Source organism: Cavia porcellus, unplaced genomic scaffold, assembly GCF_034190915.1.
Source record: "Cavia porcellus strain 051 isolate PalLab524CR breed Dunkin Hartley unplaced genomic scaffold, mCavPor4.1 scaffold_11, whole genome shotgun sequence".
In the NCBI taxonomy this organism is placed as follows: domain Eukaryota; kingdom Metazoa; phylum Chordata; class Mammalia; order Rodentia; family Caviidae; genus Cavia; species Cavia porcellus.
Genome location: NW_026947494.1, coordinates 34,670,803 through 34,692,629, shown reverse-complemented (window position 1 = coordinate 34,692,629; position 21,827 = coordinate 34,670,803). Strand labels below are relative to the sequence as shown.

The window sequence follows — 21,827 nt, the reverse complement described above, 5'->3', positions numbered from 1 at the left end:
CAAATATACATTTAAGGTGGGAGTGTTTGTATGCCGTGTAAGATTTATGGAACAAATGATCATGTAGCCTCAAGGCAATGCTATTCAGAGTCCTTTTATGATAGACTGTGTTTTGGTCCCTATGTTCTAGTTTTTGTTTTTCCTTATTTTAAAGAGAAAAAAACCAGAACAATTGAAAAGGCAAACAAACAATTAAAAAACAACAACAGAAGCAAAATGACATCATGAATAACAACAATAACAAAACAATGGTGATAAAGAATTTCAAAAAAATGATAGGAATTTAATAATGGTTGTTGTGTTGTATTTTGTTATACTCAAAGTGATTGCTCAGGCTTCCAGATACAGACATGCAAGACTGATCAAACAATATACTTTCTCTTTGAGCAGTTTCTTTTCCTTTTACTATATCTATTGTAACTTTTGGATCTTATTTAGTCTTTCAGTTTTTTACACTAGCAAAACAATATGGTGTTTACATATCTAAGTCTGATTTATCTCACTTACAACTATGGTTTCTAGTTGCATCCATTTACCTGTAAAAGCCTTGAGTTTATCATTCTTTATGGCTGAGTAATACTCCATTATATAAAAATGCCACATTATTTTTATCCATTCCTCAGTCGATGGGCATTTGGGTTGTTTACAAGATTTAGCTATTACAAATTGTGCTGCTATAAACATGGGCACACATATATTGCTATGCCATGATGTTTTTAATTCTTCTGGGAAAATACTAAGAAGGGTAATAGCTGGATCGATGGAACCTAAAATCCTAGTTTTTTGAGGCACCAGTTCTATAAGAATTGTTTTTATTTTAATTTGTTGTGAAGTTAAAAAGCAAAAAGGGGGTGGGGACATATTCTCATGACACATCCAGTTCTCAACTTGGAGGGAGAGAAGAAAATTGGAAGAAAAAGCAATGGAACAATCCCTGAACCTCAGTGCTTCTTTGATAAGAATATAGATTTGGCCATTGGCAACAAGTGACGCTTTGTGAGGGCATACTGGAATAGAAACTTGATCCAAGGAAATTTTTTTTCAGTAGCATAAACATGATTAAGGGCAATCTTTGTTATTTTAGTGTTCCTTATTTGTGAGAGGAAAACAAATTGTATCAGACATGCAAGAACAAAGCTAAATAGTTGGGCTAGAGAGGCCTTCTTGTTCTCAAATCTAAGAATTTAATAATTGGATTGTTTATATACCATGTTCACATTTTTTTTTTCTTACAGGAAAAGCAACATACAGTTCTTCTTCTTCTTCTTCTTCTTCTTCTCCTTCTTCTTCTTCTTCCTCTTCCTCCTCTTCTTTTTCTTTCAGTTGTTTAGTGATACAGACTTGGTTTTATCTGGTCCTTCCCTTTCCCCAGTTCTGTTGCTGTAGTTACAGATATTTAAGGCTCTCTCAAACTCTGAGATCTGCTGCTATAAAGAGGCTGTCATAGAGAAACCAAAGGAAGGTGTAACATTAAAAAGAAAGCTCTTAAAAGACGAGGAAGACCAAGTCAACTGTTACAAATACATCTCCTTCTCAACATTATTTCCCTCAAGAAATTTGTTATCTGCATGAGGCACTGAGTCTGTTCATTTAATCCTTCAATAGCTGCTCGCAATGTTCAATTTTAGGTGCCTTCACAAGGAAAAAATTGGTGAGGAAAGAGATAGTCTAAGATGCCATATGCGTGAGCTCTCCTACAGAAAGTCTGGGTACAGGGCAAGCTGTAGGTGCTGGCTGTGGATATCAGAAATACCAGCACTCCTGGTGAGAATGTAGAATGATATGTTCCCAGGAGCAGAGCCTTCCAGATCTGGTGGGCCTGGTATTGCTGAGTGTCATGTGGAGAGGAAATTGATGGTTCAGAGAATTGAAAACAAGAAGAAGTCAGTCACAGTCATCCATCTACAGTGCTCCTGTATTATACAGGAATATTTTCTTTGAGTGTTCTAAAAACTTACGACAGCAATAGGAATTTGCAGTTTTTGGTATAATTCTTATACATTCAGCCAATATTTCGTACCAGGCACTTAGTAGTCAATGTTAGTTATGTAGGTATAATTCATAGTGGTAATAAAAATTAATGTTACTTGATTATTTTCTATGTGAGCCATGATTGGTACTCATCACTGAATTATTTTGTAATTTTTATAAATAGATATTGTCAGTCTCATTACTGAAGAGCATATTGATGTTGGAAATACAGAAAGTTGCTGTTTCATGTAATGGATATTTATTGAGCATCTTTTATGTGCTAATTACTGTACCTTTGGTTAGGGATAGAATTGTGAGCCAGATTGATTAAATTTTGTTATTCTCACAGAATGTAAAATATAATGGAGATGGAGAGTAGACAGTAAATAATTAAATAAGATGAATCTTGAAATTAATGATAAATAGTTGATTGTGAGTAGAGATGTGCAGGCAGCAGGAGAGGGAGCTGGATGAGATAGGTAATTTGTACACAGCAGGGTTTACTGAAAGAGGTAACATTTAACCTGAAATTTGAATAAAAAGGTGTCAACCACACACACACAAGTAAGGCCAGAGTAGTGCAGACAGTGTGAATGGCAGTTGCAGAGGCTCAGCTGGAATGAGCTTGATGTGTTCAGTAAAAAGAAAGAAGCTTGGTTTTTTTTGAGACCCAATAAATAGCAAAAAAATGGCCTTGGGACTGAGCTAAACACTACTAAAAGCTCTGGGAGTCTAGTTTCCTTTGACTCATAAAGCGGTTTCAGCAGCACGAATGTTTTGCTTTGCAAAACAGACTTTCTCATGTTTTCTGATACATAAAGGACACATTGATCTTAGGGCAGGATTAGTTCTTTTTGTGCTCTCTAGGTCCTCTGGAGACTGAAACAGAACTGAATGTTGTGAAGAACCAAGTGTTCTTATGGTTCTCTTCCAAATTAACCTCCAGTAGACATGTCCTTTTCAAATTCCTCTTGGAGTTCTGCTAACAGAGCCAAGAATATTTATTGGTAAGACGTGCAATTCTTTTCCCTCATCTTTGTCTCATTTCTTTCATTCCCCAACCCCTACCTTTCTTATGACTCAGTCATCCTTGATTCATCCTTCCTCCTGACTCATTGCTTCTGGAAGGGTGATTATTATGAATCTGGAAATAAAGGCATTTAAAAATTAGTGCCATTGGTTGTCTCAAGAATGTGAGCAATCGGGCTTACTTGTATTCAGTTATGCTGTCAGTTACACTGTGCTTTATTTTTAGGTTCATAGATTTGTGTTTAACTCATTAACTAAGATGTACATTCTGACTTTCAGAGTTCATATGGGTATTAATAAATGATTTCAGGAAATGTATCAAAACCAAAATATATCTGTAAATGTTTTCTTAATAGATAAGAGATCAATTCAGATTTTATTGTACCAACTGTGTTTTAAAGCAACAGTACAGTCAGGCGTGGTGGTACATGCCTGTAATCCCAGCACTTGGGAGACTGAGGCAGAAAGATCTCAGGGAGTTTATCATCAGTTTGGGCTACATAGTGAGTTCAAGACCAGCCTGAATAAGATAGGGAGACTCTGTCACCAAAAAAACCAAACCAACCACCCAACCAACCAATCAATAAACATAAAAGCAATAACCCACAGTATGAACACTTAAACATCACCCCAAATCTGGAAGGTTCTTCTGTAACCGTAGCTCAAATCCCATAGGCAGAGTGCATGCATTAATATGTATTTGTATGAGTCTATGTATGCATGAAGGTATTACATTTCTCTATATATCAGTGTGTGGGTCTGTGTGTCCATGAGTTTATTTCTAAAACATAAGGTCTAAGAGTGGAAAAGCTCAGGAAACAGAACTCAGAGAAATAGGCAGTGTCACAGATGGTTGATGAACTAGAAGATACCTATGTTACCTCAATTACTCACTCAGGCTTACCTGCCTTACAAAGTAGCCATCTTGCAAAATAACAGTGATGGCAGGTAAGACAAGGATAGGCTGACTGGGGCTAGAAATTTTGATCTCTAGTTTTCAAGGCTGATTCTTTTCCAGCTAGCTCCTATTTGGAGTAAGGGGTGTATCTGGTTTCCAGTTCCTCCCTTTCTGGTACTCCTTAGAAACTAGATCTTGTTTCTGGCTCTTTCCTCTCTGTCACTCTTCCCTTTGCTCTACTTCCTTGCTGCTGTGTCATAAGAAGTTTTGCTTCACCGTGTGCTTGTGTCATGATGTCTCTGCCTTGGAGTCGGCCAGCCCTTCACCAAAACTTCTGTAAAAGTGATCAGAATGAAACCTTGCTTCCATTATATTGGAGTGTCTGGTGTTTTGTCCCTGCAACAAGCAAGCTGATGAAGAAATAAGCTTCACTTGTAACATCCTGAAATATCTCCACATATTATTGTTAAATATTCCTGAGTCAAAATTACTTTATTGCTCTATGGCATTAACAGATCAAGAGAGGATGAGTTTATTGTGCTTAGGCATTACCCAACAAATACTATTGTTCTATTGATATTCTTCTTGAATTTCTGTAAATGAAATGCAAAATTTTTTCTCAGTCTTAGGATCTATCTCTTTTGAAAGCTGCCTCAGCCAGTTTTGTGATGCAAGAGTAGAGGGCTGTGATGCTTTTATCATTGAGTTAACTGCACACTGCGTACAGCAAAACTCAGAGCTTGGTTCCACTTGACTGTGCTTGAGAAGGGCCCAATAGTGGATATGCTGCACTGGAGGAGAAGAACACCGACTCGGCTGGTTTTGAGAGAGTTTGGCAGTAAATAGACTTGCACTATTGCTTAAAGTCTCTCTCAGTTATTTTCCCAATAGCTCTATTGATAACCTACAAATTAAATTAGGATAGAAAGGAAGCTTTGCTGCATTCATCAATAACAGAGCAAGCTTTCTTCCCCAGCCTCTTGACTGAATAGTGCTATTTGCAGGAGCTCAGCATCAGCTCATCTTTTGGTTTATGGAAGCACAGAGCAAGTTTATAGGAGTTGTGATGTACATGGAGTTCTGTGCTCCTCAGAGGTATTAGTCTAATAGCTCTTTTGAAATTTGGCAGCCAGGACCCTGAATCAAATAAGTGAAATAAGGCCACCAACCTCTTTTACTTAACCTTACTGTTTCTGGGATAGGTTGAAGGAAGAGGACTTAAACAATATGAAAGATACAAATTTACTCAGAAAAATTAAGTGCTAATGATTTTGATTTTTTTTTGTTACAGAGTCAGCTCGGTGTTCTACCATGTATCAGGTTTAATTTAATATTCAAAAGTCTTTTTTTATATCCTTACTATGTCAGGTGTAGGGTACATATTATACTACAAATGAGTAATTTTTAATTATTTGTTCAATTTAGAAGCATTTTGGCTTGTGATTCATATCATGTATTATCTCTATCGACAAGAAAAAAATCTCATTTTTTTCTACAAAGACCTAATGCATGCAAAGGAGATTTATGCATCAGAAATAAGAAATGATGCCTTCTGACTAAGGTTTTGTCTTTGTCTTCAAAAAGTCCAAACATCTGATAAGCTTAATTAGTAGGAGTAATCAAAAATTAATGAGATTAATTATAGGCTGTCTAGTCAGAACTAAAGGATTAATTCTGAACTCCCCATCAAATTATCATGTAGTCACTCCTGTAGAGGGCTGATTGCCTTTCAAACCAAATAAAAGTGACTTCTGCAGTAATATCTTTTCACAAGTTTTGCATTTTCCTCCTTCACTAAAGTTAGACACTAGGAATGGATATTGTGTAAGTACTATAAATAATAGGTTAGGACACATTCACCTGGAAAGAGAGCTGTTGTGTGCACATCAGAATCCTGTAGGCCTTCAGTCAGGGATCCCATCTTAGACAGGCAGGGTTCAAGGATTCAGTATAAAATAATAGGGAACAAAGATCCTAATCATACTCTGGAGATGGTAGTAGTAATGAAGGATTACTGATATTCAGATAACCTTGGCAGATGACCAGACTCTATCACGCTAACATTTAGTGATGAGGTTTCAGTCACCTGGAGGTTGTGGCAAGTTTTAATAGTAAACAGTTCTTCAAACCACCAACAGTAAGAATTTGAAAGATGGCACAGTCATGTCGGTGGTTTGTAGAACATTGGACCCTTCCATTAGTGGAGCGCTCACACCAGGGCTCATCAGCCAATCGTACCAAACCTAGTTATAAGTATTTAATATTATTAAAATGTTTATATTTCTGTATCTTCAAAGATTTGTTTTACTAATATGGAAAAAACGCTTGTCAATTCTAAAAAGCTAAATCGTTTTTGTAGAGAAACTGAATACTAGATCCATTACCCAGTCAAAATGCTTATTAATAAAAATGAAATGTGAAGCAAGGTAAACTTGTTAGTAAATGCTGATGCATTAGGTTGGAGTCAATTGTACACCTTATTTTCATACTATTAAATGAATTCCAGAAGCTAAGGCAGAGCAATGCCTGTGGAAGAGATTTGAATGTAGCGGTTTTAAGAGAAAACTGCAGAACTTTGAGTCAATGGAAAAGAAAAGCACAAAACTAAGAAAGGACTTGTACCTCTACATCATTTGTACCTTGACAGTGTATGATCTGAAAGCCAGTTGTGCATGAGGTTTGAGGGGCAGGGGGGAATTAAAGATAAACCCAAAGGTAGATAGGAGGAGGATGACATAGTTAAATATGATGGTGGACACAGAGAAAAGGAACAAGTTCAAAGGGTGATGATATTAAGATTTATTTTGTTCAGTGAAGCAATGAAATATATTTTCCTGGCAGGAAGATGAGAGGTCTGGAAATGAAGGATAATTTCAATGGTGTCAATTTTTGAAGCATCCATAGAAAGGTAAAACAGGCTACACAAATAGATGAGATCACCAAAGCACATGGGACATTACCTTTATTTAGGAAATGGAAGAAGGAAAAACAGCAGGAGGCAGTAAAGGAGACTGAAAAGGGAAGAATAGAAAATGAAAAAACACTAGTAAAAAGTTCCATCTCAAAAACCAAAGGAGATTGTAAATATACATATGGATTTTTATGTATGTACATATGTGTGTGTGTATATATATATATGTGCAAGTAGGTAACTATACTACTAATCCCTGTTATTTCATCAAAAAGGACAGTTTGTGCTGCCATTGTTTGGTTGTTTGATCAATTTTTATGCTTAGATCTTGTAACCTGAACAACTATTTCTAAAATAACAATATGCAATATATTAACTAGTGTTAATTTCTACTATTTTTTAAAATTCTGTTTCATTTCTATCCTTTTTTTCTGTTTTGCTTATAAAAGTAAAAATATTGAGAAAAGGAAGTACATTTATATCAAATGTTTCAGAAAGGTTATAAAGGATTCACTTTTTGTTTATTGAACAGCATTGACTATATATCAACCCTGCTCTGTGCCAGGATTTAGGAATGGAGTCACAGCAGTGACTGGTAGATTTCTTCTGAACTCATGCACGTTAGTTCATTGAAGACCTTCATGAGTTGCAATAATGATAGCATTATCACAGTTCACTAAAGATGGGACCAAGAATGGACAAAAGAGAGCCAGATTGTGTAGATTAATCTGGAGATATCTGAATAGAAAAGGAAAGAAAGAGAGTCACTGATGAACCATTGTTAAATGGCCTCATCTAGCCTAATACATAAAATGATTCCTAGATATTTCACTTTTGCAGCATATACTATGTGAACAATTTTGATTCATTGACTTTAAGTAATACTTTAATATAATTAGATCCAGTAGTAGACACAGAGATTAATGAAATTCAGATTCTTCTTTTCCTCTTAGTAGCTAACAAACGAGCTTAAAATCAAGTGCATGTGTGGAGGGTTATAGATGCAAAACAAGATAAAGCAACAAAAAAATTCAACAAGTATAACAAGTGTTAATAATATCCAAAAACAATTACTATTTGTTGCATACCAGATGTGAAGCAAATTTAGGAGAAGGAAACAGCTACAGATGAAAACAACCTTCAGCACACAGGGGAAGATACACAGAGGGTCTCAAAATCAATACTCCAAGGAAAAGACGCTAGAACAAAAGAGTATGCGCTGTGTGTTCCATTATTATTACATCCCAGCAAAGTCAAATGAAATGTAGACCGACACAATGAAGTTTACAAGTTATTTGAAAGTAAAGGTGGCTGTGGAGAGTTGAATATGCTATAAAAAGTCACAAGAATGACAGAGGTAAAAAGGTGAAGTAACTTAGCTGTAGTTGGAGCTACTTGAATAGATACTTTTACCAAAACTCTCTGAGTTGTACACTTGGTACAATTAAGACTTATTGTACATATATTACCCCTCAATAAAATTAATTTAAAAAGGGAGAGAATCAGCACAACACAGTCTAGCTAAGTGAAAGTATTATATATAATAATATGGAATAGTATTATATATAATAATATGGAGTAGTATTATATATAATAATATGGAGTGTGTATTTTTAAGTGTTTAGAAAATTTAGAAGAAACAAATTCACCCCAAAATTATACTGTCCAAATTCCATTTTTATTGGAGATCCTTAAAATTTTAAAAGTTTTCATATTTTCGACATCAACAGCAGACACAGTGTTGAACAACAGAATGGTCACTGTCTGCGTGAGTATTTTGAAGGCCGGATGTGCACAGACCCTTCAGCAAGAATCATCCTCTTCGTCTATGCACACGGAGGGCTCTTACCTTAGAATGTCTGACTTCAGTCACAAAGAGCACAGGAGAGTTTACCTTGTGGTTTGTAAATAAACAACTTTTTTGCTCCACAACTCAAACATATCTTCTTATACACCTGTTCATCCATTTTATTTTCCCAGGGGAAGGAGACTTCTGCTTACTTTCACAGAGCTAAATCTCACTTCCCAGAATACAGATGAGAAACAAGAAAGTGGTATAAAGGTTGTGGTGGTGATATTTTTTCAACACCCATGTCTTGCAACTTTGGAAGAGGCACTGAAGGTCCAAGATATGCATCTTTATTAATTCAATTACATGAATCTGCTTTTATATATTTATAAACTAACATATTTTAAATAAATCACATAAGTATTGCCATTCTAATAAAGATGAGATACATGTAATTTTAAAATGTGTTTCACACTGTAGTATTTTTCTACCATAAACTACTATTTTAAAGTATAATGCATATTTAGGGTGAAGATAATAACTAACAGTAGTAATAATGAAACCACATGTAGGTAATCTTCGTAATTTTATATTTGGTCATTTTTCTATTAGTTCAACTTATAGAACAATAATATATCTAATGCCAAGTTTATAATGAAAGTAGGGCTGCTGGTATTAGCTTTATTTTTATTTATTTGAATTATCTTTGTCTAGATTGTTTTTATTTTAAAAAGATCTTTTAAAACCATATGTGTATTTTATGAGGACTTGGATAGTCAAACTATACATCATTTTACAGCATTCTTTATTGCAATATGTTATGATTTTACAGCATTCTATATTGCAATGAACTATGATGAGATAAATGATTGTACCATTCAGACCAATAGAATTCTCACTATGTTTTAAGATTCCTTGAGTATAATGTAGGAGAGAAAAAAATAATAACTTTTCTTCATCTCTCTTTGGAGTCATGATGATACTCCTATAGCTAAGACAGATAAACAAAAGGAAAGCAAAACAGTTTTATTTAACCAAAGTTTCATATGACAAGGAAACATTTGAAACAAAACACTTAAAAACTGGGCAAAGAAAAATTTTGTGGTAAATACAAAGAGAACAATTGAACACTGAAGCAAAACAACATTGGCATGATCTAATGGTAGAAAGAAGTGTGATGCAATGGTGTCATAAACGCGGGAACACGGAAGGGTGCACAGCAAAGTGTTTGTCCAGATTTTCTCTGGTAACTCTGAAAGCTATTTCTCCTCTGAATATGGGGCAGGACGCCTGCTACATAAGAACTTTATGACTTGAGACAGACAGGTCGGAGAATTCCTTTATGGCCTGTTATCACACAGAAAGAAAAAAAAAATCAGTGACTTTAATCACACCGTATCTTGAAGAAACGTGTTCTGAGTCCTGACAACTGAATGTGGCATTTAGCTAATTAAGAGTAACAAGTTAGTCCCTATGCTAAATGTTGTCAAAGCTTGTTTTCATAGTTTTAACATAAATATATAAATAAAAATGAAAGTGTTAATATATTCCTTCTATGTCCAATGGATTATTTTTACTGTGCAATGCCCAATCTTAAATTCCTTAAAGAAACTTGATAAACAGATATTCTTATATATTTTGAAAGAATAAAGAAATACTGTCTGATTCAAATATTCACTCTTTGTGTCTATGTTAGTCTCCCTAACCAAATTATGAACCACTGGAGGTCGAGATGCAGTGCATGACTAGGCTGTAGTGAGACATTAAGGCAAAACCATCCAATGATGTGCACATTCTATACATTTTATGTGATTCCCAAAGTTCTTTATCATTTAGCCCAAAGAGCAAGGCTTGTTTTGCATTTATTACAGTTCTTTTAAAATTATTTGTATAAACTATTGATAATCAACCATCACATATTTTTTGCTTGCTATCTCAACACCTCCTGAAAACGTGCTGACAAACTACACTGCAATTATTTCCTTGTGTGTATTACACAGTAAGCTTCAATTCATGAGGATGGGAACACTGCTTGTCTTTTGAATATTGTCATATTACAGTAATAGTGGGCATAGTAGTATATTATAGTAATATTGTGTATAGCAGGTATTTGATACACTTTTGAATTAATGGATGATGAATGAATTAAATAGTCAGAAAAATTGCTTACCATGAGGTGGATCACTAAGCAAACATTTGCAGAAGAGACTAGTAACGTATCTGTTTTTTCATGCAGAGGAACTAACATGGGAACTTTTAATTAGAGTGATGTAATTATCTCAAGTCACTATGTTTGTTTACACATAAAGTCTAAATATAATATTATAGCACCTACTATCTCAATTATATTATAATGCCTGTATGTCACTCCATATCAGATAAAGTTATGTAATTTAAATCAATAAGTGAAGTTTACTAAACAGAAGAATTTTGTATTTTTTCATAAAAATGATCACAAATATAGTCATCTTAAAATTTGTATAGCAAATCCTATGAATCAGGAGTATGGGTATGAGTTTACTAAGTCTTGCACTTAGCTTCTCACCATACTACAAAGTGTTGGCCAAAACTGAAATTTCTCTTGAGGCCAAGGCTCATTTTGCTGTTGGCTAATTGTTGATGAAATGTGCTTCCTTGAGTTACAGTACTGAAGCCCTCTGTGCTTGGGCTGCTCCTTACTATCTGGGAAGAAAAACTTTCCTCTTCCATCTTGAGTTCATTGATTGAGGGCCAGCAAATTAATGAACAACAGCCATATTAACAAAGGAAAAACAAGATTTATTTATGCATTCATGTCAGAATTTGAAGTGTCTGGCCTTTCTAATGTTTGAAGGATCCAGAATATATTCAGTAAATTTGAGCAATGCACAAAGTTATGCTTGAGAATTAAAATGGAGATTTGAAAAGCAAAACTCAAACTTGGAATAATTTTTCTTTATTGAGTTGCAATTATATTTTAAGTGAAACACTGCACTGATAAATAAATCATGCAAAGGTTCAATGTAACATTTATGGAGTGTTGAATACTTACAACTGCCAAAAATAAATAAATAGTCCTTGTTCTTCTGAATAAGAAACTCTAAATTCAGAAGACATATCCAAGGAGAACTTCTGCTATTGAAAGCAGTATCTGTGAATAAAGGAGTTATCAGTTTAATTATCAAATGCTCTCAGTTATGTTAAATTGCAAGAAAAATGTATTGTTTGTTCAATATGTAAAAAATGCTTGATGTCTTGTTCACAATTGTTCATGCATAATGTCTAGAATAAAGTTAAATACATCATCGTTGTGATCTGCTCTTGTTTTATATCTCCTTTCCAAAGTTTATGAGGCACATTTTTTGAAAAAAAAAAAAACAACAAGTTATAATTGTATCACATATTATAGTTAGAGAGAAATAAAACTGCAAAGAGTATAGGAAACCAAGTCCCAGTATTATTTCTAGAAATTGTGCTTCTCATTGTGCATTTCTTTTATACTGTACTTTTATAATGGGCATTGTTAACTTTTAAGTCAGAAAAAATAAAGATATGTATCTTTATTTTAAAAAAAAAAACTATAGGAAGTAGCAATTTATATAGATTGCCTGCCTGAATTTAAATTATCCTTTAAGGTAATTCATAGAGTACCAAAATCAACTAATAATGAATGGGAAAGTTGAGAATATAGACAAAGTAACTGAGAACTAATGAGTCCCTATAGATATTTCTTTATGAATGATCACTTTTGCCACCTGTATAAAATCCAAACCTAGAAAGTGCATTGAATTCTTGGTTCACCTGAAGAGATGATTATTTGAATTTTAAAACATTGATCTAAAGACAATGTTGTTATTTTACAAACTGATTGATTGAAGTACTCTCTGTCCTATATTGAGTTGGGTTACAAAAAGGATCCATGAAGATAGCAGAATTAACTAAATATTATCCAGTATTTCATTTATCTCATTTAAGGGAAAACTATGGGCATGGTAAGAGGGAAAGAAGTTGCACAGGATGAACCACTGGGCGGTAACCACCTTATGCTTTGTTATTCTTGTAGGATCCCATGATTCCTTCAGCTTCTACATTGATGAAGCCTCTCCAGTAGGTCCTGAACAGCCCGAAACTGTCCAGAATTTTGTATCTGTGTTTGGAACTGTAGCCAAGAAGCTGATGCGGAAATGGTTGGCCACTCAGACGATGAACTTTACTGGTCAGCTAGGAGCTGGAATCCGTTACTTTGATCTTCGAATTTCTACCAAACCCAGAGACCCCGACAATGAACTTTACTTTGCTCATGGTTTGTTCAGTGCCAAAGTCAATGAAGGTCTCGAGGAGATCAATGCATTCCTCACAGATCACCATAAGGAAGTGGTATTCTTGGACTTCAATCATTTTTACGGAATGCAGAAATATCACCATGAAAAACTGGTCCAAATGCTGAAAGATATCTATGGAAACAAAATGTGCCCAGCAATTTTTGCCCAGGAAGTTAGTTTAAAGTACTTGTGGGAGAAGGACTATCAAGTGCTGGTCTTCTATCACAGCCCAGTGGCTCTGGAAGTGCCCTTTCTCTGGCCTGGGCAGATGATGCCAGCACCCTGGGCCAACACCACAGACCCTGAAAAACTGATCCAGTTTCTTCAGGCATCCATCACTGAAAGAAGAAAGAAGGGCTCGTTTTTTATATCTCAGGTGGTGCTGACTCCCAAAGCTAGCACTGTGGTCAAAGGTGTGGCAAGTGGCCTCAGAGAAACAATCACAGAAAGGTAAGTGCATCAAGTCAAATAGTTTGACTTAAAGTATCAAGTCAAATAGTTTAACTAAAATCCATATCGGTAGTAAGCATTGAGTTAAAATTCATATGTATGTGTATTCGTTTCCTAGGGCTGTCATAATAAAGTACCACAAACCAAATATCTTAAAATAGTAGAAATATATTATCTCATAGTTATGGAGAGCAGAAGTCTGAAATCAAGGTGTCAGCAGAGCCAGCTCCCTCTGGAGATTCTGAAGTAGAACTGTGCCTCTCACCTTGTTTCTGGTGACAGCTGGTGATCCATGTTGGACAATGCTCACTTTATACCTGTATCACTCCTTATCTTTTATTCTTCTTCATATGGCCTTTTTCCTGTGTGTCCTTGTCTTCTCCTTTTGATTTTTTATAAGGATGCCAATCATACTGGCTTACAGTTCAACCTAATGACCTGATGCTAGACTTGATTGCTTCTATAGAGACCCTGTCTCCAAGTAATATCACACTCATAGATATGGGGATGGGACTTCAAGCTAGTGTTGTGAGACACAGATCAACCCCATAACTTGTGTATTTTGACTCTATGTCTAACTCTTTCCTTATGATGCATATGTATAGTGTTTTAAAGACTAAAAAGCCATTCTGTATTGTAAGAAGAGTCTTCTTATATGACTACTACCATTCAATATGCACAACAATCTTAAGAACTAGATATTGTCTTATAGATTTAAAAATGAGTTCAGTAAAGTGCAATGTTTGGCCTAAGGCCCATTAAACAGGAGAATAGAATCCAAGTAAACCACTAAGTAGGCTTCATTCCTAGGCATAACCTGTGCCTTGTATTCAAATTGTGCTACCTGACTAGGAAGTGTTGCTCTCCAGTAAAAGGGCATTCCTTTGGTGAAACCCCACCAGTCATGGAGAGAAGTGTTTCCCAGGCAGGTACAATTTGAACAATTAGCAAAGATCTCTGTAGCTCTTTCCCATAAGGGTGACACAAAATGGAGAATCTTGCAGATTATTTATTCTATTGAATTAAAATATTAAACTATGTAAATAGTGTGTGAGGAGAGAACATGCATTTTTATTAGATATTTTATTTTTATCTTTTATTGATAACTTGAATTATGGTAAGAAGGATGAATATTTTATACAGAGTTAAGACCTTTGTGAGGAAAGTCAAAGGAGGAGAAAGGATTTATCAGTGGAAACAGTATGGGTGGCGGTAGGGAGAGGAATGACAGCAGATGACACTTGCAATGGACACAAGAATACATACGAAAATGTCTTCTATCCAGGCTACAGAGAACTTCATCCTGTGAGCAACGGAAGCTAAATAATGGTATTTAGTAGTTAAGTCAGCTGATCATACCTGTAGTTTAGGTAATAACTGATGCACCTTGGGAGATGGATGGAGCAGAAAAGTAAGCAGTCAAGGGATGCTTCAAATAGCTCCAACAAGGTAATACAAGCTAAATTGAGAAAACTTAGAAAGTGGTAATAAGCAAAAATCAGTTTTGTAAAGTGATGAGTTAGGTTTGTGGCATGAATGGGAGAAAGAGGGAAAAGACAGGTTTCTTACTGAGAAGTGGGATGAAGGAGGTATTCACAGAGGCAGGAAATAAAGCCACAGGGACTGAGGGAGGAAATGCAGATTACACAGTCAGGGCCATGCTGCATTTAAAGTGCTGGGTGGGCATCAAAGACGTGGCTGATTAGTCATTAGGACTGTAAACCTACTCATTAAGGGTATTGGCCTTTTGAGGTAATGAGTGCAACAAATTGTAGTGCAAGGAATTTTCTTTATAAAAATCTCAGTCCCTTTTGTTATGTACAGATTAGCTAGATTCCCCTTGTTCCTTGACATTTATATAAAGTTGCCAACTCTCTACTACGCACATTGTACAAGCACAAGACCCTCTCATAGTAATATGTGCTGATATTAATATTTATTTTGTTATAATTTGAGCCCCACTATTGCCAATTGCATCATTGTATGCAGGTTAATTGTCCATATGATCTTTCCTTTTTCTATTTTGAGACATGACACTTGCTTCAGACTAATTCTTACAGACTTCACATAAGATCTGAGATAGGAAAGTTTTCTAATCATTATAGTACACATGATTTCAAAAATTATTAGATTTCTCAAATATCTTCCTGGATAATATAATACAACATTTTGTACCTCTGCCTTGAATCACTTGATTAAATCTTCTGCTCCTCCTATTCTTTTATTTCATCACATTTTTTCCCTCACACTCGGACTACCTTGGGGATCCTATACACTCTGAGTTCTTGTGTATGGCTATTCACCTTTCTCTGCTCTTCTTTGGCCTAAAGCCAGCTAATCAAATCAAAGCATTTAGAAAAATAATGTTTCTTATTTAATAGCACCACATTATACAAACATTAATTATTCTGGTAAATAATAATTCCCTTCCCCAATTAGAAAATGAAGGAGTCACATTAAAATGTGTTATTTTTAATTGTACCTTGTAGAGCCTGCACATTTTGAGAAATCTCTTGGAGACCCCCTAGAGGTGTGATAGAGGAAGGAGATGGACAAGGGATGAACTATCTCCAACTTCCTCCTTGTACTGGGGATCAAAGAAGCCTCATTCTTAATTCTCCAGTATTAAGCATTCACACATTTCCCTATGACCTTTCCCAGTCTCACTTTATTAGTGTGTAATTATTTTCTTATGAAAAGCCTGCTTTGCTTTTTGGTAAAGAACCTTATTCACTACTTCTCTGTATGAAGAGACCCATCTTGGGAAGAACCAAGAAAAACACACTCAAGGAATAAATGGTTTTCAGTTTTCTCTTTTATGGCATTTGATGTGCTTTGGAAGTTTGTAAGACATATTTAAACTGCCTTGTGGTAATTTGTGCTGTAGTATACTAAAGTAGGGTTTGTGAGGGAAAAATCAAAGGAATCAGAAAAGTGCTTAAGGTTATATTTTGTGCAACTCTTCTAAGAATCTACCTGCACATGAGCATCTAAAAGGCGCTAACAAGTATTTTAGTGAAAATTTTAAATTTAACTTATACATTGTTTTCCAGACATTTCTCCCCAGATAACACTTATTAACAGCCCATGGAATTAATTTTGAAGAACTGTCCTCAGCCATCTGTTTTAATTCAGAAATTTTCCCTTGAATCTGATTTATACATGTGAAATAGTACGGCTGTATCACTGAAAAGAAGAAAAGAAATGAAGGGTAAGGGAGAGAATTTAAAAAGTAGAAATGAAGATCTACAGGTAGAATCATCTTTTTGTCTCTAGGATTATGCAAGTTGTTTTCCAATGATGTTCACATATATCTGCACCTTGCCATGACGCTTACAGTATAAGCATTCATCAGTGGAGTTCAGACTCAGAAAAACAGAAAGAGTTTTCAACCACTTGCAAAGCTGCATTGCACGGATGGTATAAAAACATGGTGTTTTTGTCTTCATTTTGCATTATTTATTTACTTATTTAGACACATTTCAGATTTCCAGAGGGAGCCTGCAGGAAAAGATCTTGTTAGGCCTTGGGTCTTCCTTGCACAAGCGATTTACTTACCTCTGAACCAGTGGAGAAGTAGCACTTGGCTCCCTAGATTTGTCTTACTAAGGGAATGAGTCTACAAAGGAGAATGTTTCCATTACTATTCTCTTGGCTGTTGTGCCAAAATGTTCATTCAGAAATTCCCATGTTGAGAACACAAAATGTAATGAACTCTCTGGTGCCACCTAACAAAAAAATCACCAGGCGATTGCAAGATCTTTCCAAGTCTTACGTATTCTCATCTGCAAAATTTGGAGTTTGAAATAGAACCTATATTTCACTGACTCATTTCTCTATTATTTTAAAAACCATTTCTAATATTTGGATTAACAAAAAATTCTGGGCATATGTATTTAGAAAATAGTGTTTGAAATTGTGGGTGGTTTTCACGAAATGAAATCCAGTTGAATTTAGGTGCCATAGTTTTTAGTCTGGCTCTTTGTTCCAAATACTGCAGATGTGTTTTCTGCATTTTAGCAAAGCCAAAAGATACAGAATTTATTTTTTAAGGATCTATTTTTAATTTATTTTTCAAACGCCAACTTTTGCACCTCACCCCCACGGAATTCACACATTCTTTAAAAGAAGGTGTGCAATTTGAGTTAAGACCTTCCCTAATTTGTGAAAGTTTATTAATGTATATGCTTGTTACTTTTTTATTAGTTCATGAAAGGCAATCATGTCTCTTATCAGAATTTTTAGGAAGAAATAGAACTTTGTAAGAAAAATTGTATTACTTAAGTTAGAAAATGTTTATATAAATCAACAATTTGGATTATGATGACAACAATATTATTATTGCTAGCTATGTTTAAGTGCTCTTTATTATGTATTTTACTGTTTTATATATATCATTTGATTTAATGTTCATGAAGTCTCTCAAACCTAGGTACTATTGTCATCCAACCTTAAAAGTGAGCTTTAGAAGTGTTATGCAACCTATCTAACACATTGAGGTACAGATAGGTTCATGATTTAAATGAAGATTCTCTGTTTATTCTCAAAACCAATATTCTTTGATGCATATTTCATTCTAGACACTGTACTTGAAGAATGTGGTACTGAATATGCAGTGTTGAAATCACCACCCCATATTATCTTCCTGCTATTTGTGAGACTCTAAAGAAGTGGCTGCAACTTTGTTTTCTTTTTTAGATTAAAAAATTATGAGTGCATGTTTGCAGTACATAATGACTATGTTTATAGTGGGGAGTCGGTGCATGCATGCAATACCTCTTAATTCTTCTTTCATCCTCTACCCTACTCATCCTCTCCCTCCCTGATCCTTCCAACTTTTGTTCTCATTCCCATTACTTTTATCTCACTTAAACAGCAGTATCTTGACCAAATTTGGCAGTATACTCAATTCAGAACTTATCTATTCAACAGCTTCCATGCACAGGGATCTGAAGTAGGTGTGGGGAGGCATGTTAAAATTGATTAAACACCACTGTTTGCATTAGCTATCAAGTTGACTTGAAAAGATGAGAACATGCATACTTAGATACAACTCGGGAAAAAAAGAGAATTACAGAGATATGAGAGGTAAGTGAGAGATCAAATAGTGTGGTGACTTATAGAAAAGAGATACCTGGGAAAATTTTGGTTGTTTTTGAAGAAAGAATGGAACTGTATAAGCAGATTAGGCTGAATGGTTTTCCAGGCTGAAGAAACATCAGAGCAAAGCAGAGTTGTAGAAAATCTTGAAGTCAGGGTTGGCTACTGGACAGTGATATCAAAGCGGTATGTGAGGTGAGTCCAAGAAACATGAAGGGAACATTATGAAACTCCCCTGGTTGGTAGGAATAGAGGCAAAGATTGAATAGCAAGCCATAGATTTTGTGCTATACCTACCTTTCCTAGACTCTCTTTCTGTGTCACTAATCCAATGGACTTTTTTCCGTAGATAGTAGGGGTACAACCCAACTTACAACCTCTCCTCTCCTATATAACCTTTTTCTGGAGGTTGCTATAGAAATACTATTCATTTTAGCAACTTTAGGGAGACAAGAAAAGCCTCACCACAAGGATGGGTTTTGCAACAGCTCTATGTCAACTATAGAGTGAGACTAGACCCCACTGACCTCTAGGAAAATCATCTCCCACTCCTAGCTATAACATCAGACAGTTTAGCACATAAATAGATCATCTGTTAACAGATTTTCTAATCAAAAGATGAGAAAGGCTATATATGCCAAAGGAGGAAAATATCAAGAATATTCTGAAAAGCTGACATCTGAATAATCTCTGTTTACAAGAAGCTTCATAAGATTCATATGAGACATATGTTTCAATAGATGTTATTCCTAATTTACAGGTTAAGAAATTGAAGTTCAGAAAGGGTAAATAATTTCATCAGGTGGTGCTCTGAGCCAGTAATGGGGTCAGTTCAGAATCTAAGTCATTGAAAAGTGAGTAGAGGGTCTGGTTTACAAATTGAAAGCAATCACTTTCTCAGTCCAGGTCTAGGCAAACTGCAATGTGCTGTTGGAGACTTTGTTAAGACGCAAATTCTGGGATGCCACCCGCACAGATGCTGATTCAACAGCCTGTGACTCAAGTTCTTCATTTCTAACAGGCTCAGGGAGCCTCATTTTGAGGAATACTGCTCATATCTACAGACAAGCAGCACATCGATCTGAGTTTGCTAAGTTTGGAGAGCTTCAACCTCAAGTTTCATTGATGCCTTATCCTCAGTGTCAGTGAGTTTTTCCTTGAATTGCAGCTATGGCTCTATTTTCCCTAGAACTTACTCATTTTATCCTCAAATACAGTTGCCTATCAGTAATAAAAAAAATAAAAACCAGTCCCCAACTCTTGGCATTTCTCTTTCGTGACACTTAGCTTGATCCTAGGGTTATTGGGCTGATAATCATATCATAGCCAAAAGCAGCTTTGGAGAGTTTTTGTTCTACTGAGAAAAACACAACAAAACAAAAACAAAAAATGGGTCCCTGTGGAACAAATCAAGTCCATCAAGTTCCAGATAGTGTCTTCCATAACTTTGCATCCCAGTTGCCTCCCTAAGCTGATTTCAAGAATTTAATGAGAAAAAAAATATGGGGAAGAAGTAGAAAGAGAAAAGAGAAGGAGGAGCAGAGGAGAGAGCAGAGGAGGTGAGAAAGAGAAGCAGGAGAAGAAAAAAGAGATGGAGAAGAAAGAGGAGGAGAAGGAGAAGTGTTCTGTAACATCTTGGGACTGTGACTCTGACAGAAGGATTATTTTAGCCTGATTCTTACTAGAGTATAACAAGACGAAGGGTGATCTGTAACTCTGTCTTAAACACTTTTACCCCAAAATTTTTGAAATAAAAATGCACATGATGGCTTTTTCTTCTATTTTTCTGATGTTTTACAAACAAATGTAGGCAGGTACCTTTCATTACCTATGTCAGGAGAGTCAAAGACCAAAGGGGATTTTAATCTGTGATGCATAAACTGCGATGAAGTCAGGTCTATTCAGGGTGTCAAATATGTGTCTGTGGGGGACAGAGAGAGAGAGACAGACAGACATAGAAAGAGACAGAGAGAGAGAATGTATTATTCAAAAAAATACATGGCTTACAGCATAGATATTCATTCACTTTGCTAAACTTCTCTGGATATTTTTATAGGGAATTGCTGAGACAATTGCTTCAATGTCTAAGAAAAACTAGCCTAGTGTATAGATAGAATACGAAGTTACCCTGAAAGGAGGTGGACAGAAAGAATGTAAAGAGAATAAATGTGTCCAGTGTCCAAGGTGCTGTGATACTGGGCGAGGAGAGAGTAAAACAGCAGTATTAATTGCTGAGTCAGAACTAAGGGGATATGGAGATTGCCTAGGAATTTGAGTTGGACCACAAAATGAATTATCTGAAGATTTCTGATTCATGAAGAAGTTTCTGATTCAAAAACCTAATGGACCAGATCTGGGTATCTCAAGTCCTAGTATATTGCCCTGAGGAAGAGGCCTTTAGGTCAGCCTCTTCTTTCTGTTCTCTCTGGAAGAGGGGCTTCTGTTTGTGTTCTTTGTGTTTTTGTTCTTGTTAGCTTGGTTGGTTGCTTTCCTTAAACTGTGGAGCAAAAGAGTTTACCAACTGTATGATTATCTACATCCAAAGATGCCCCAGTACAAAGATGCCCCAGCTGAGCACGCTGGGTTTATTATTTGTTACAGTGAAGAGAGAGCACAAGACACAGGGCACCATGAGACATCTCAGCAGGGACATCCTAGAAAGGGTGTATAGAAGTGGTGTTTAGGTGATATGGGGAAAGATTTAAGGCAGTAGAGGTTCTGTCTAGATGGAATGCTGCCATAAAGCAAGGACGGTTCTGTAACTGGATATCTCAGTAAGTCTAACATACAGGGTAGAATAAGATTAAATTAATTGGTTATAAATTCACAGCCATTCATTCTGGTCAGGATAGCTAAATGTTTGGTCATTTGTGGGTGGCACGGGTTTTTTGTTTTTTTTTTTTTTTGTGGCTTAAAAATGTAGATGGAGTTTTTAAAACCATATGTCATCATGATCCTAGACTGACCTTGTCTGATGTTAGTATCCTGAGAGATTGTTTATGTCCAGCAGGAGAATAACATGGCCTAGTTTTGAGAGTCAAGCCAGGTTCCAATTGTTAAGGGCTGCTGTTCCTGCTGTGTCTTTTGTTTGTTTTGAAAGCTTTCCTGTAAATTAGGTTTTCCATGTGCTTTATCTTTGTGTTCTTTTTCCCTTGGAAACAATTGAAGCTACATCTGTTCAAAAGCCCAGGTCATTTTGATTATGAAGGAAATCAAGAAGTTAATGATATCATAGTTACCTACTGAAAATTGCAATTCTTCAAACTGAACCATAATGACAATCAACTCGACTTTCTCAGTTATTTTGAGTTTCTTCCTACAAGCATTGAAATTAAGCATAAATTCTCCAAGGTGGTGGGGACTGAAAGGTTAGGGATA

The 21,827-nt window shown here is 35.7% G+C and overlaps 1 protein-coding gene across 1 annotated transcript in view; it reads left to right on the top strand.

Moving 5' to 3' along the window:
- Nucleotides 1-21,827, top strand: part of Plcxd3 (phosphatidylinositol specific phospholipase C X domain containing 3) — a 169,698-nt gene that overhangs the window by 89,095 nt on the left and 58,776 nt on the right. Inside the window, exon 2 of the mRNA XM_013152835.3 lies at nucleotides 12,641-13,349. Within this exon, the coding sequence (XP_013008289.2) occupies nucleotides 12,641-13,349 (709 nt within the window). The remainder of the gene's footprint in view (nucleotides 1-12,640; nucleotides 13,350-21,827) is intronic.